This window comes from Physella acuta, unplaced genomic scaffold (genome assembly GCF_028476545.2).
Source record: "Physella acuta isolate Inbredline_101_S28 unplaced genomic scaffold, ASM2847654v3 ptg000969l, whole genome shotgun sequence".
In the NCBI taxonomy this organism is placed as follows: Eukaryota; Metazoa; Mollusca; class Gastropoda; family Physidae; genus Physella; species Physella acuta.
The window spans coordinates 43,903-61,773 of NW_026732486.1; the positions used below are offsets into that span (position 1 = coordinate 43,903).

At 35.1% G+C, this 17,871-nt stretch overlaps 1 protein-coding gene across 1 annotated transcript in view; it reads right to left on the reverse strand.

The window, feature by feature from the left end:
* The window catches only part of LOC131954012 (neurofibromin), a 90,329-nt gene that overhangs the window by 34,233 nt on the left and 38,225 nt on the right, over nucleotides 1-17,871 (reverse strand). Inside the window, exons 35-45 of the mRNA XM_059317490.1 lie at nucleotides 10,942-11,034; nucleotides 10,560-10,727; nucleotides 10,354-10,477; nucleotides 10,125-10,262; nucleotides 9,881-10,045; nucleotides 9,637-9,738; nucleotides 7,626-7,763; nucleotides 7,445-7,507; nucleotides 6,724-6,841; nucleotides 6,094-6,277; nucleotides 1,499-1,673 (exon numbers count right to left, since the gene is read on the reverse strand). Of these exons, the coding sequence (XP_059173473.1) occupies nucleotides 1,499-1,673; nucleotides 6,094-6,277; nucleotides 6,724-6,841; nucleotides 7,445-7,507; nucleotides 7,626-7,763; nucleotides 9,637-9,738; nucleotides 9,881-10,045; nucleotides 10,125-10,262; nucleotides 10,354-10,477; nucleotides 10,560-10,727; nucleotides 10,942-11,034 (1,468 nt within the window). The remainder of the gene's footprint in view (nucleotides 1-1,498; nucleotides 1,674-6,093; nucleotides 6,278-6,723; nucleotides 6,842-7,444; nucleotides 7,508-7,625; nucleotides 7,764-9,636; nucleotides 9,739-9,880; nucleotides 10,046-10,124; nucleotides 10,263-10,353; nucleotides 10,478-10,559; nucleotides 10,728-10,941; nucleotides 11,035-17,871) is intronic.

Here is a 17,871-nt window from a genome sequence, read left to right on the forward strand (position 1 = left end):
TGTATAGACATGATTTTTAATTACTTAAACTTTTAAAAATAGAATAGAATCTCATAGAAAAAAGAATTGCGCACCAAGCAAACGCCAAAACAAAATGTGCATAATAGTGCGCAATATTATTAGTACTTTATAAATTTACATGCGTTTTTTTGAGAAATTGGAAATGGCGTAAATTACTACTTCCGGTCAACGGAAATTACTCAAAATTTGATAGAGGGTAAAGGATTAGATCTTTTACTAACATGTGAAATTTCATTTATCTATCTGAAATAGTACTCAAGTTAAAGGCTTTTGAAAAATTCAAAGTAGAAAAAGTACCACTTCCGGTTATTGGAAATCGCTCAAAATTTGATACGGAGCTACGATTTTAATAAAATACTTATATATGAAATTTCATCAACCTAGCTGTAATGGTACTCAAGTTATCGTGATTAGAGACACACACACATACACACACTGACATATGGACAAGATTGCAAAAATATGTTTTCCCGACTCAGGGAGGTGTAAAACGTCGAGATTTGTAAAAATCTCGATTTTTTTTTTTTGCACGATTACAAGACTTTCTCTATACTTCGTATATACAAGAAAGTAAAAAGACATGAATTTATAAAAAAATAAACCGGGAGTGATCTCCCCTAAACTTTCTCGAATATTCTTATATAAAATAACAGGGGATGGGAACTCGGGCTATAGACATGATTTTTAATCCATTTTAAATACTTAAAGTTTTAAAAATAGAATAAAATCTCGTAGACAAATTAATTGCACACCAAGTGAATGCCAAATAAAAAAGCGCATAATAGTGCGCAATATTATTAGTACTTTTAAAATTTACATTAGTTTTTTGAGAAATCGGAAGTAGCGTAAAGTACTACTTCCAGTCAACGGAAATCACTCAAAATTTAACAGAAGGTAGAGAATTAGATCTTTTACTTACATGTGAAATTTCATTTATCTATCTGAAATAGTACTCAAGTTATAGGCTTTTGAAAAATTCAAAGTAGGAAAAGTACCACTTCCGGTTATCGGAAATCGCTCAAAAGTTGATACGGATCTACGATTTTGATAAAATACTCGATTTTTTTTTTTTGCACGATTACAATACTTTCTCTATACTTCGTATATACGAGAAAGTAAAAATAAGTCAAAGTTAAATCCAATTTTTTAATGACTAAAACTAAGGCCACAAACATAATTTCCAATCATCACTTTATTTTCTCACAGAACAAATCAAATAAAGTTCAAGAGGGACCTTATGCAGCTTCAGACAGATATTTTCATAGTAAAAATACAGAGAAAATATTCACCCATTTTATAATGAATATCAAAAAGTTATTTCCTCTAAGCCAGCATATTTATTCATTAGCATTTTTAATAACTGTTGATTTGGTTAACACCACAGACAGGAGTATAATGGCCGACTATGGGCCATTATGACAGTTAAGTAAATGTTGAGCAGCAAAATGTAGTCTACTGGTTTCAACTAGTTTCCCACCTTAATAAAACTGTCTAACACCATGTCCAGCAGGTCACCAATCTGACCAATGTTGCCCCAGATTTTGGCCTGAATGGAAGGATACATTTCCACCTCCTCAATGGTCATGGTGATGAGCTTGTCCAGAATGAGAGCCACTTTCTGACGTTTGTTCTCATCAGACTGCTTACAAAACCTGAAAGACAATGCTGCAATTAGAGCCATGCTGACGTACTGATCAAACTTCACCACTACAACCAAGTCAATCAACAGAGCTAACTAAAACATTACATACTGTTTGCATTTTCTGTTACTTAACCAAAAGACACAAAGCATTCATATATACATGTAATGAATACAAATGCTAGTCAATACACAAGTAATGAATACAAATGCTAGTCAATACACATGTAATGAATACAAATGCTTGTGAATACACATGTAATGAATACAAATGCTTGTGAATACACATGTAATGAATACAAATGCTTGTGAATACACAAGTAATGAACACACATGTGAAAGAAAATGTTGACACTGATCTACCAGATGATGCAATAAGGAGCTGAGACACCTCCAGGAAATAAAGCCTCAGTTGGTCAAACAAAACTTTGAGTTCTTATTAAATGTGCATGGGTTGTTTTTTTTAAAAACCTCAAAACCTAGAAGTTAGGTTATACATGTTTTGTAAGAAGAAGCAAGCAAATGCTACAAATCACATTAGACAAAAATGGAAACATTAGAGTCTATAGATGCTTCCTCAATTTGTTAGCCCATTCAATTAAAAATGATTCATGTTTGTTTAGACATTCAAGAGTTCATGTGTACAAGGCTAACCCACCAAAGCAAGCGTGTTGACAGACACAGTGAACTAGACAAAAGCTACAATTTGTTGACAGACACAGTCAACTAGACAAAAGCTACAATTTGTTGACGGAAACAGTCAACTAGACAAAAGCTACAATTTATAGACAGAAACAGTCAATTAGACAAAAGCTACAAATGATTGATCCAACCTCAGACATTCCTAATCATTCAAGACAAAGTTAGGTGAGCTTGTTTTGTCAACAATATACAGTTACTAGAATATGAAACAAAAAGATCATCACACAGCAGTTACTAGAATACAAAGATTATCACACAGCAGTTACTAGAATACAAAGATCATCACACAGCAGTTACTAGAGTTACAATACAAAATAAACCAGTAGTGATCTCTCCTAAACTTTCTTGAATATTCTTATATAACACTACAGGGGATGGCAATGTGGGATATAGACATGATTTTTAATCAATTTTTAATTGCTTAAACTTTTAAAAATATAATAGAATCTTGTAGAAAAAAAAGAATTGCGCACCAAGTGAATGGCAAACAATAATGCTGAATATTATTAGTAATTTATAAAATTCGTTTTTTTTTTGAGAAATCAGAAATAGCGTGAATTACTACTTCTGGTCAACGGAAATTACTCAAAATTTGACAGAAGGCAGAGAATTAGAACTTTTACTTACATGTGAAATTTCATTTATCTATCTGAAATATTACTCAAGTTATAGACTTTTAAAAAATTCAAAGTAGAATAAGTCCCACTTCCGGTTATTGGAAATTGCTGAAAAGTTGATACTGAACTACAAATTTGATATAATACTTATAATACGCATAAAATGCCAAAATTTTGATAAATCTGGATTTATAATCTTTGCCCGATTAAACTAAGTCCCTTATACTCCACATGTGATGAAGTACTGAGGTGTAAAACTGTGAAAACTCAAAGTTTCATGTGATTTTTGTGCACAATTACAATACTTCCTCTATACTCTGTATATGAGAAAGTAAAGATCATCACACAGCAGTAACTAGAATACAATAAAAAAAAAATCATCACACAGCAGTTACTAAAATACAATACAAAAAGATCACACAGCAGTAACTAGAGTACAAAAGATCATCCCACAGCAGTAGTAGACTAAGATATTTCACACTTATTTCTGTGTGGTGTCAATGGGGGCTTTATAATTGATGTTTCTTCTGTACAAAGTTGCATATATGACTACAAGTGGGACATACCGTAGATGTTGCGCCCATCCTTGTATTTGGCATGGTTGAGAGATCCACCTAATGTGATGGGAATTATGACATTAGATGTATAAGGCAACAAATAACATACTACAAGAATCAAGGGCCACATGAGTTCAAGCAGAAAGAGAGGTGGTGGCACTGAGCACTTAAACATGTGTCTGTCTTACACTTCATCATTTAAAATGAGCTCACAAGAAAGAGTTGGGCCAACTGTCCAGGAAAAGTTATGGAGAAGATGGGTCAACTGACCAAGAAAAGTAATAGAGAAGATAGACCAGCTGACCAACGAAAGTAATGAAGTGTACATATTTTCTCAGTTGGTTAATACCCAGAATTATAAACTTGATTTTCATTAGCATTGTGAACACTAACAATGTTCCCCACTGTTGAAAATATTTCCTCCACTAACAATGTTCCCTAATGTTGAAAATATTTCCTCCACTAACAATGTTCCCTAATGTTGAAAATATTTCCTACACTAACAATGTTCCCTAATGTTGAAAATATTTCCTCCACTAACAATGTTCCCCACTGTTGAAAATATTTCCTACACTAACAATGTTCCCCAATGTTGAAAATATTTCCTCCACTAACAATGTTCCCCAATGTTGAAAATATTTCCTCCACTAACAATGTTCCCCAATGTTGAAAATATTTCCTCCACTAACAATGTTCCCCAATGTTGAAAATATTTCCTCCACTAACAATGTTCCCCAATGTTGAAAATATTTCCTACACTAACAATGTTCCCCAATGTTGAAAATATTTCCTACACTAACAATGTTCCCCAATGTTGAAAATATTTCCTCCACTAACAATGTTCCCCACTGTTGAAAATATTTCCTACACTAACAATGTTCCCCAATGTTGAAAATATTTCCTACACTAACAATGTTCCCCAATGTTGAAAATATTTCCTACACTAACAATGTTCCCCACTGTTGAAAATATTTCCTCCACTAACAATGTTCCCCAATGTTGAAAATATTTCCTACACTAACAATGTTCCCCAATGTTGAAAATATTTCCTCCACTAACAATGTTCCCCAATGTTGAAAATATTTCCTCCACTAACAATGTTCCCCAATGTTGAAAATATTTCCTACACTAACAATGTTCCCCAATGTTGAAAATATTTCCTCCACTAACAATGTTCCCCAATGTTGAAAATATTTCCTCCACTAACAATGTTCCCCAATGTTGAAAATATTTCCTACACTAACAATGTTCCCCACTGTTGAAAATATTTCCTCCACTAACAATGTTCCCCAATGTTGAAAATATTTCCTACACTAACAATGTTCCCCAATGTTGAAAATATTTCCTCCACTAACAATGTTCCCCAATGTTGAAAATATTTCCTACACTAACAATGTTCCCCAATGTTGAAAATATTTCCTCCACTAACAATGTTCCCCAATGTTGAAAATATTTCCTACACTAACAATGTTCCCTAATGTTGAAAATATTTCCTCCACTAACAATGTTCCCCAATGTTGAAAATATTTCCTCCACTAACAATGTTCCCTAATGTTGAAAATATTTCCTACACTAACAATGTTCCCCAATGTTGAAACTTTGTCCTACACTGAATCCAAAATTTCTATTCTATATCTTGTCATTTTATAAACAGTGCGGCTATATGAACTTGTGTTTGAGACTGGTAGTTTGACCATGTAGTTGATTTAGTTCAAACTGTCTCTAAACTCATGTGTCATGCAGAAAAAAGTTTACCCCCAAAAAACTGTGTTCTAATAGAATCAAATCCATAAGTGTAGAAGAAAAAAAAACCTGTAGTAACTTCAGTTTGTTTTTTATTTTAAAAAATGAATAATTAATTTACCGAACATGTGAATTTTTTAAATTTTGATTTTGTTCTTGCCTAAAATTATAAGCATTTTCTTTCTTTATGAAATAACTCATAACTTAAAATAAAAATTATTGCTTAACGCTTTCAATTATGATTATTTTATTCAAATATTTCATACACAAACAGCGGGGAACATTGTTTGTGTAGGAAATATTTATTCAAACTAATATATTTAAATTATGTAGGCCTATTGGTTTAAATCAAAAAGATTAATATTAAAAATCCAGAGAAAAAAAAATTCAGGCAAAATGTGAAAATCATTCCAGGCTGCTTAGTTTAAGCTCAATCACTATACAATGACAGTCTAAATGATACAAAGGCAGCCAAATGTTTCTTTACTATAGAGCCTAACTATGTTGATTGTTAATTGGGATAAAAATTAACTTACAAAAATATTCAAACAGAATCCTATATAAAGTTGCGACTGGCCAAACACACTATTTTCACAGAAATTCATTGTCCTTCAGGTAATGTATCAGTATACAATAGGACTAGAGATATTCTGGACAGGTAAGACAAACACATTGACCAAGTGTAATATATCTACAGAGAAACAGCAAACAAAACAAAGAAATACAGGATGAGCCACTACCTGAGTAACAAAAGAAATGCAGCTAGACAAGTCTAACAGACACCAGGGAAGGGGAGGGCACCAATACAGCTTACCTGGTCAGGTTGGGCAGCCAAGGTGTGATGTATTCAAGACACAGATGTTTCATCTCAATGTTGGAGTTGCCAAAGCCCTGGATACACTCCTCCAGAAACTCTAGAGTCAGGTGAGGTTCTTTAGAGGAGAGTTTCTCACTGATGGACTTGATGAATATGGTGTTGTTGGCAGGGATACATAAACCTACAGCAGACACACACTTCTTTAAACATGATATGGTGTTGTTGGCAGGGATACATAAACCTACAGCAGACACACACTTCTTTAAACATGATATGGTGTTGTTGGCAGGGATACATAAACCTACAGCAGACACACACTTCTTTAAACATGATAGGCTGTTGTTGGCAGGGATACATAAACCTACAGCAGACACACACTTCTTTAAACATGATATGGTGTTGTTGGCAGGGATACATAAACCTACAGCAGACACACACTTCTTTAAACATGATATGGTGTTGTTGGCAGGGATACATAAACCTACAGCAGACACACACTTCTTTAAACACTTCTTTAATGCTTCTTGACTCCAAACTCAAATATTTTCTTCAGGACTCTCTAAAACTACTCTCAAGTGAATGGGTACAACAAAACTGTTTTAATGAGCATACCACAAAGGTACCTACCATTAGTTTCCAACAATTGTCCCTCGATCTTCAAGTCAAAAGTCTGTGTCAGTGCACACAACAGATTGTAGGCTGCTGACCTCAAACTTGGGTCTGAGCTGCCCAGATTTAGCAGAGCCTGCAATACAAAATCTACATGTCAACTTGGAACATAAAAACTTGTACTAGAATGTGATGAGTCCGGTTGGAACATAAAAACTTGTACTAGAATGTGATGAGTCCGGTTGGAACATAAAAACTTGTACTAGAATGTGATGAGTCTAGTTGGAACATAAAAACTTGTACTAGAATGTGATGAGTCCAGTTGGAACATAAAAACTTGTAATAGAATGTGATGAGTCCAGTTGGAACATAAAAACGTGTACTAGAATGTGATGAGTCCAGTTGGAACATAAAAAACTTGTACTAGAATGTGATGAGTCCGGTTGGAACATAAAAACTTGTACTAGAATGTGATGAGTCCAGTTGGAACATAAAAACATGTACTAGAATGTGATGAGTCCAGTTGGAACATAAAAACTTGTACAAGAATGTGATGAGTCTAGTTGGAACATAAAAACTGTACTAGAATGTGATGAGTCCAGTTGGAACATTAAATGTAAGGTCAAATGTCAAGCTTGAACATCAAAATGTACAAAGTGAAAACTTAATGTATGGAGAGATGTCCCAGTTGTAAAATAAATAAACTCTAGTGTGTAATCTGCTGAAGTGTTTGACCTACCACATTGAGAAGTGTACCAGGTACATCCTTTGGTCGTATCTTTGTGTGAACTGTCACGGTATCCTATACAGAAGGTACAAACACAATTGTAGAGAAAAATTGTGGACATTGAAAAAAGAAAAGCTATAAAAAAAAAGTGTAGAAAAAAAATGTATCTGGATAAAGTAAAGAATGTGTTTACTGGCTGAGACAGCTCCCATCTGGTCCGGATATGGATGATGGCTTGAACAATATTATCACAGTCATTGTGGATGAAAGATAATGGTCCAGTTTCATTGGCTATTGTCAGGGTAAACTGGTTGTCATCTACTAGGCACACCTGGGGGTATTTATTACGACAGGTATGTGACTCCATATAACAATGACTTCTATGACTTACTATAACAAAAATAAGTTAGGGTACATGATTAACTGGATGTAGCACTTAAATGTACAAAGACTAATAACAATCTAGCACCTAACTAAATAGATGGAACACCAAAGCTAAATTTATGCAGAATTTAAATGTACGAAGACTAATAACATGAATCTAGCTCCTAACTAAATGGATGGAACACCAAAGCTAAATTCATGCAGCACTTAAACTAAAACAAGTGTAATACCTGAGTGTAGCTTCAAAGGGGGTAGGCCCTGGTAAAAAAAACTTTTTTAATACTAGAGAGCAAACAATTTTTTCTCTACAGCTTTTTTAACGTACATCCTAATATGCATTTCCACTAAAAAAATTGTGAAATTTTTTTTTCTGGTAACTATGACAACAGCAGCCATATTAAAAAATTAACCTCTTTGTAGGTATTCCACTATTCATAAAATATTATATTTCAAGTCCAATAAACAATGAATTCATAATCTTCTACCATATTTTGAGGTACTCAGCTAAAAATTTTTAGTGCAGATCTTAAAACTAATTTTTTTAATGAATTTTCAAATAGTAGCTACATCAAAAAAATTTAGTGTTTTTACCAGATCAAAAATTTGAAAATTCACAAGAAATTAGTCTGAAGATCTACATCTAAAATTTATAGCTGAGTACCCCAAAATATGGAAGATTATGAATTTATTGTTTATTGGACTTAAAATGTAATATTTTATAAATGGTGAAAATCCTACAAAGAGGTTAATTTTCAAGATGGCTGCCATTGTCATAGTTACCAAACAAAATTTACTGATTTTTTTTTTAGTGGAAATGCATATTTGGATGCATCTTAATAAAGCTGTAGAAAAAAATTGAGCGCTCTCTAGTATTAAAAAAGTTATTTTTTACTGGAGCCTACCCCCTTAAACAGGGGTAGTACCTGAGTGTTGCACCCAATTACATAGACAAAGCTATGACATTGTAACATAATTTATTTTCTCAATTTCCTCAAACAAGTCATCAACCCGCTTTAGACTTTTTCAAACTTGTTCTACAAAAGTTCCAAACTTGTTCTACAAAAGTTCCAAACTTGTTCTACAAAAGTTCCAAACTTGTTCTACTAAAGTTTCAAACTAGTTCTACAAAAGTTTCAAACTAGTTCTACAAAAGTTTCAAACTAGTTCTACAAAAGTTTCAAACTAGTTCTACAAAAGTTTCAAACTAGTTCTACAAAAGTTTCAAACTAGTTCTACAAAAGTTTCAAACTAGTTCTACAAAAGTTCCAAACTAGTTCTACAAAAGTTCCAAACTAGTTCTACAAAAGTTTCAAACTTGTTCTACAAAAGTTCCAAACTAGTTCTACAAAAGTTCCAAACTAGTTCTACAAAAGTTTCAAACTAGTTCTACAAAAGTTTCAAACTAGTTCTACAAAAGTTTCAAACTAGTTCTACAAAAGTTTCAAACTAGTTCTACAAAAGTTCCAAACTTGTTCTGCAAAAGTTTCAAACTTGTTCTACAAAAGTTTCAAACTAGTTCTACAAAAGTTTCAAACTAGTTCTACAAAAGTTTCAAACTTGTTCTACAAAAGTTCCAAACTAGTTCTACAAAAGTTTCAAACTAGTTCTACAAAAGTTTCAAACTTGTTCTACAAAAGTTCCAAACTAGTTCTACAAAAGTTTCAAACTTGTTCTACAAAAGTTTCAACCTAGTTCTACAAAAGTTTCAAACTAGTTCTACAAAAGTTTCAAACTAGTTCTACAAAAGTTTCAAACTAGTTCTACAAAAGTTCCAAACTTGTTCTACAAAAGACTTGCGAAAATTTCCAAAAGATTCTGACCTCCTCTATCTCTGCAGCGTAGTAAACGTCATTAAGCAGCACCTGGTGACCCAGAACTTTGCTCTTCTCTGACGAGGTCACTTGAATTGCACTTGGTCCAACCTAGAAGGTACAGTTTGTACATGTGAGAAAAAGGAGCAGCGTTCTGGTTTTTTAAAACAGGTGCTCAACAGCCAAACATTTCAATGGAAAATTCTCTTGAAAAGGAAGCATGCAATTGCTTTCTATGTGACAAGTAGATTACCTTTATAGCCACTTTTGTGTCCTTGTGTGAGAGTTTAAGTGCGTTGTTAAACACCTTGAGGTCCTCTTCTAATGACATGGTAGTGCCAGGCAGTTTTTGGAACTCTTGGTCAATATACTCACTCAGTTTGGCAGGGTGATCAATAAATATCAACTTGCGATTATTCTGAATCAGAAAATGTACTCTATCAGAGGTTTGTTTTTTCCTTTGACAAGCAAGTCAACAAGTCTGAAAGCTATGATACCTTAAGAGAAGAGAGAATTCTGTCATGGTACTTGGTGTACTCTCTAACCCAAGAGTTGCAGTTGTAGATGTAGGCAGCTGTAATGTTTTGGTAGACATTTTCAGGCATCACAACAAACCACTTGTTTAGGAAGTCCGTCTGGTAGGCAAACAGAAAGTCACAGACCAAAATACAGGCAACAAATACTTGAGTAGCCTACTAACAAACACAAGCTGAGAAAGTAACTCACCCTAAACCTGTTTTCTGAACACGTGTGAGTAAAATCTATGACCAGCTCAAATGGTTTATTGTAGAATGGCTTGAGTGTCAGTAGAACATGATAAATCAGAAGGTCTCCATTGATTTCACCAACCCTAAAACAGCAGTGTAAATGCTAAGCAATGCTAACAGAAGGAACACATCCCAGGATTAAAAGAAAGCAAAAATAAGTATTACTTGTATCTCCTGGCCACATAGTAAAAGACAGGGTTGCCCATTTTGGAGGTTCCAGCCTGGTAGAAAATGTGGAGATTTTTCAGAGACTTAAACTCATCTTTCTCATGCATGTTCTGCTTGGACATGATCTCCTCAAACTTGGTGCTGGTCATATCCATTGAGCTCCACCTAACAGGACAGGAGTCAAACTTAAAAGGGATCTCTACAGTAGACTGGGCTGTGTAGGATGGGGGAGGGAGGAGTCAACTTCTTCTACACAAGTGGGTGGGGGGGTAAGAAAGGGTTAGGTTAAACTGGGGTTTTATAGTGAGGGAAGGATGGGCTGATAGAAAAGAAAAGGGCTCTGTAGAAGTGGCAAGCCTTTACCTAGGTGTGAACTTACTGCGAATCCAATGGCCTGTGTTCTGGAGGGCCAAGATAAGCTAACAAGGTAGCCATCTTGTCAAAGGGTCGTCTCCCTACAGCTTTGTGGTCCCTGTAGAGAAAAAATCAACTGGCATGTACTAACTGCTGACATCATTGACCAATGATATGACTGACTTGCACTGAGTACTGATCTAAACTGACAGCTTACATACTGACAATAATGATTTATTCTGACTGTAAGAGTTGCTCCGACATTGAAATGCTGAATGTACATGAAATCACTAATCAACGCAAATCATGTGGTGTTTGCCCAAATCAAATAACTAGTAAAAATGTTTTTAAATGCAAAAAACATGCTAATGGATTCAGCACAAGCTGGTCCAGTTTGGTGTGCCAATGATCCAGTGTTTATTCCCGGCATCTCTTTGGGGCTTGCAAAATGGAATTTATATAGAAAATATATACTTTTACCAGTGTCCCCCCACCACCTGGAGAAAAAAGTCTGAGAGAAACACTGGTATGGTCAAACACAATGCAGTTCAACATCCAAAACATGATGTGTATGGTCAAACACAATATGCATGGTCAAACACAATATGCTATTATAATGCAGTTTAACTTATATACAAACATGAGGCAAATAAACAAGCAACCCTCTAAATGCAGATTACAAAAACAATGTACCAAAAATGAAGCAACAAAATTTCCTAGAGGATGTACCTCCAAGTCATTTGATTGTGAAAACCCAAGTCAGTGAGAATAGAGTTAATCATATTCACAGGAAGTCATTTTTAGATATTCAACCTTTGTTCCCACACTAGGAAAATTACAACAGGAGCCATGCCAATGACGGTATAAAGTTTGGACTGCTACAGAGATTCACACATCCTTATAATGGCTAGCAAACATGCAAAAACAACTGGAGACACTACCAGTATAGAAACCAAAGACTGCCCACATTATTTTATTTCTTTATCTCAAACTTGTGTTCTTTCTTTTATTTCTTGGGCTCTAAAGTTAAAGTTAATTAGGTTCATTTTTTGTATCAATTATATTAAAAATTGCATTTTAAACGTTTCTTTTTAAAAAAAATAAAAATAAATGGTTACTGAGCATTTACCTGAAAGACACTTGCCTAAATATCATTTGCGCTAAGGTTATTTGAACCTAATACAACATGCACAAATCTATTACACCTGTACACACACAAGTATTACACCTGTACACACAAGTCTATTACACCTGTACACACACATGTATTACACCTGTACACACACACAAGTCTATTACACCTGTACACACACACACAAGTCTATTACACCTGTATAGTAGCAAAATGCATCTGAATTTTTGAAGTGCTTATGAACATAAAACAATTGAGCCTAATTGAATTTTAAATGCAAAAACAATTGAGCTTAAGTGAATTCTATATCTACAAAAAGGGAGCTGCCTGAATGAAGTTTTCCTGACTGGACACTTGCCCAAATGCCACAAATGCCTAAATAAAATAATTTTTCTTTCTATGAAACAAAAACAAAAACCATTTTATATCAGATTTTTGAGTAGTTCTAGATTAATTTGCTTAAAATTAATTTGTTACTCTAGGGTTTATATTAGATTATTCTATTAGTTTGTGCCAAACAATTTCAGTTGGCATTTACATTTCTGTCCAGGGTATTTTACTTAGGGCATTTACATTTGTCCAGGTCATTTTAATTGGGACATTTACTTTTGTCCAGGGCATTTGAGTTGGGGCATTTACTTTTGTCCAGGGCATTTGAGTTGGGGCATTTACTTTTGTCCAGGGCATTTTAGTTGGGGCATGTACTTTTGTCCGGGTCATTTCAGTTGGGGCATGTACTTCTGTCCGGGTCATTTCAGTTGGGGCATTTACTTTTGTCCAGGGCATTTCAGTTGGGGCATTTACTTTTGTCCAGGGCATTTCAGTTGGGGCATTTACTTTTGTCCAGATGGATGGGAGTGGGCACACTTTAAAAAAGGTGGGACCATCTCCATTGAATTTGGTGAGAATACAACCAAACTACGTTTATTATACTTCAAATGCTTTACAGTCATACACATATATGCTTTTTACTGTATGCTAATGAACATGCACTCCAATCTGACTTGAATACTCAATTGAGGTTTAGATCTGGACTAAAAAGATTCTAATAACGTTTGAGGACAACTTCCCAACATCCATGATCCAGTCAATTTTGGACCATAATCACCCTACTGTAGTTTCATCATAGTAATAAATGGCTGACTCAAATTTTGGACCATAATCACCCTACTGTAGTTTCATCATAGTAATAAATGGCTGACTCAAATTTTGGACCATAATCACCCTACTGTAGTTTCATCATAGTAATAAATGGCTGACTCAAATTTTGGACCATAATCACCCTACTGTAGTTTCATCATAGTAATAAATGGCTGACTCAAATTTTGGACCATAATCACCCTACTGTAGTTTCATCATAGTAATAAATGGCTGACTCAAATTTTGGACCATAATCATCATAGTAATAAATGGCTGACTCAGACTCATGCAAGCACTACCACTTAAGACAACACCAACTGACACACAACATAACACAAATGGACACACAACACCTACTAACACACAGCGCAACACACAACTATTGACACAAACCTAATAACACATACTAACACAACACCAACTGACACACAAACCTAATAACACATACTGACACACAAACCCTGGTAAAATATCAGGAAAATGAAGTGAAGTTCAGCAAAAAAAAATATTGCTTTACATTTGAATACACAATTTGTTGGAAGTATTTTATTTTATATGAAACTGTTTCAACCTGTTTCTATGCTATTGATTCTAATGGAAGTTATTTAGTGTAAGCAGCTTTCAATGAATCAAAAATGGTTGACATGAATGAGCTTGACATTTAAGCATGACATGAAATAAATGACTGGCACATTCCTTACTATTTGATATAGTTTGTCAGTTAACTGGGCAGAGCTGGAGAAGAGTCAGTATTATTTGAGACTGACCTATGAAATGTTTGAGCTATTTAAGTAAGTTGTTACTATTTGTTTTTAACTTTCTCCAGCTGATCTTCTGACTGCTAGAATTCACTTCATTTGCCCATTAGACAGAGTTAAAAATGAGATACATACAATCTTTGCTGGCCTTCTGCCGCCTCCAAAACGAAGTTTTCTGTCAGAACCTCCAGGCTAAGGAGGGAGGAATGAGAGGTATAAAGACAAAAATGGAGGTGCAAATGCCTCATCAGTAATAAACATACAATGTAGAGTAGCTGATCCATGGTCTACATAGCATCAAAGCACTCAGACAAAATGTACCTGCCTACAAGCTGTAGACATTCTGCACTAACTTTGAACACTCACGGCCTATCATACAAGTTAATACCATGGCTTTTTTAATCAAGAGATTATTCTCAGAGCAGAAAAAAAAAGCATGTTATAAGAATTTATAGGGGATAATTTTTACTTCTTCATTTTAACATTGAATTGGATCTAGCAGCAAGTTTAATATCTTTGTTTTCCTCCAACATAATTGAGTTGTGCCTGCCAGCCATTAAGAGATGTACCATATAAACTCAAACTTGTCCTTATGGATGTGCTCACTAAGCTGACTCAACAACATCTACAAGGCACCAGCTGTTGGATTTTGGATTTTTACTCCTAGATGGTTGCTGTCCCAAGTGAACAAGCCACATCTGTCTGGGGGTCCAGGTACTAAACTCAGGACTTTCAAGTTAGTAGTCATGTGTTCTACCTATTACACAGCCCCCCCACCCCCCCCCCCCCTTGGGTAACATTAATAATGGTAGCATGTTTCAAAATCTGCCCTGTCATGATGGTAAGTGGTGTATTATCAAACTAATGGACAAGATTTCAATCCTTAATCAGGCAGATTGCACAAATTAATGAAAAAAAAAAAAAAATATGTATATATATGTATGTATGTATATATATATATATATATATATATATATATATATGTATGTATGTATATATATATATATATATATATATATATGTATGTATGTATATATATATATATATATATATATATATATATATATATATATATATAAAGAGAGAGCGACAGACAGACAGTCAGACGGATAGATAGACAGACAGAGATATCAGTTGTGCACAATGCAATGCTAATAGCACCAAAGGCTAGTCACATAATCCATCCAATCAACATGAGCTGAATGTCCTGATACAACCATTGCCCTGGGTCTGTAAGTCAGGTCTAAATAGCTGTCTGACAGCTGGCTGACTGACTAAACTATAAAGACTAGCCGACTGACTATAAAGACAAGATGACTGATCATAAAGGCTAGCTGACTGGAGTATTAATGAAGAAACAGAAGAAATCACATTTAAATCTACTTTTTTGTAAAATATGAATTAGTTGTGAACATTAAATGGCAAACTGAATACAAGGAAAAGGTCAGGTGTATGAAGAGAGTGGAGTTTAAACATGAGACAGGCAGCCAGAGAGTGTTTTGTACCATTCTTCAAAATGCTAGGAGTTAGATTGTATGCCATAGAGCAGCATGCACCTCAATGTACTTTTTGAATAAACTTGATGCTAGTGAGTACAATCTACAGCCATCCCTCTAGTACTGGGGCAAGAAGATCATCTTTCTAAATGAGATTGAAACCATTGTTTGAAGCTATCTGTGCATCAAGTAAGCCAGGGCTATGGGGTCATCCATAAATGACGTCACGCTTTTTTTGACGATTTTTACCTCCCCCCCTCCCCTCCGTCACACGTCGTCACAAAAAGCCAGACCCCCGCCCCCTAAAATGACGTCACACCTCAACCTACGACCCCCTCAAAATTGCAGTTGAATTTTTTTTAAACATCGATATTTTCCCAAAATCTCGTCTAAACTATTACAATTTATTAAAACAGTTATCGAAAACGCGAAATAACGTCTAAAATTCGTTTTCTAACATTGCTTTTTTATAATGCAAAAATGTGACGTCGCAACATCTGAACCCCCCCCCCCCTCCCCCTCATCACACATCGTCACAAAATTACGGACCCCCCCTCCCCCCCTACGAGTGTGACGTCATTTATGGATGACCCCTATCTAAAAATGCTTTTAAATATAGTTTGACTATTCCAGTCAACGGATCATCACAAACACTACTATTAAGACAATAGTTATGGTGAAATATGATATAAGATAACTGGTGACATAAGACTTCAGATAACTGGTGACATAAGACTTCAGATAACTGGTGACATAAGACTTCAGATAACTGGTGACACATGACTTCAGATGTCTGCTGACACATGACTTCAGATAACTGGTGACATAAGACTTCAGATAACTGGTGACATAAGACTTCAGATAACTGGTGACATAAGACTTCAGATAACTGGTGACATAAGACTTCAGATAACTGGTGACATAAGACTTCAGATAACTGGTGACATAAGACTTCAGATAACTGGTGACATAAGACTTCAGATAACTGGTGACACAAGACTTCAGATAACTGGTGACATAAGACTTCAGATAACTGGTGACATAAGACTTCAGATAACTGGTGACATAAGACTTCAGATAACTGGTGACATAAGACTTCAGATAACTGGTGACACAAGACTTCAGATAACTGGTGACATAAGACTTCAGATAACTGGTGACACAAGACTTCAGATAACTGGTGACATAAGACTTCAGATAACTGGTGACACAAGACTTCAGATAACTGGTGACATATGACTTCAGATAACTGGTGACATAAGACTTCAGATAACTGGTGACATAAGACTTCAGATAACTGGTGACATATGACTTCAGATAACTGGTGACATAAGACTTCAGATAACTGGTGACATAAGACTTCAGATAACTGGTGACATAAGACTTCAGATAACTGGTGACATAAGACTTCAGATAACTGGTGACATAAGACTTCAGATAACTGGTGACATAAGACTTCAGATAACTGGTGACATAAGACTTCAGATAACTGGTGACATAAGACTTCAGATAACTGGTGACATAAGACTTCAGATAACTGGTGACATAAGACTTCAGATAACTGGTGACAAAAGACTTCAGATAACTGGTGACATAAGACTTCAGATAACTGGTGACATAAGACTTCAGATAACTGGTGACATAAGACTTCAGATAACTGGTGACATAAGACTTCAGATAACTGGTGACATAAGACTTCAGATAACTGGTGACATAAGACTTCAGATAACTGGTGACACAAGACTTCAGATAACTGGTGACACAAGACTTCAGATAACTGGTGACATAAGACTTCAGATAACTGGTGACACAAGACTTCAGATAACTGGTGACATAAGACTTCAGATAACTGGTGACACAAGACTTCAGATAACTGGTGACACAAGACTTCAGATAACTGGTGACATAAGACTTCAGATAACTGGTGACATAAGACTTCAGATAACTGGTGACACAAGACTTCAGATAACTGGTGACACAAGACTTCAGATAACTGGTGACATAAGACTTCAGATAACTGGTGACATAAGACTTCAGATAACTGGTGACACAAGACTTCAGATAACTGGTGACATAAGACTTCAGATAACTGGTGACATAAGACTTCAGATAACTGGTGACATAAGACTTCAGATAACTGGTGACACAAGACTTCAGATAACTGGTGACATAAGACTTCAGATAACTGGTGACACAAGACTTCAGATAACTGGTGACATAAGACTTCAGATAACTGGTGACATAAGACTACAGATAACTGGTGACATAAGACTTCAGATAACTGGTGACACATGACTTCAGATAACTGGTGACATAAGACTTCAGATAACTGGTGACATAAGACTTCAGATAACTGGTGACATAAGACTTCAGATAACTGGTGACATAAGACTTCAGATAACTGGTGACATAAGACTTCAGATAACTGG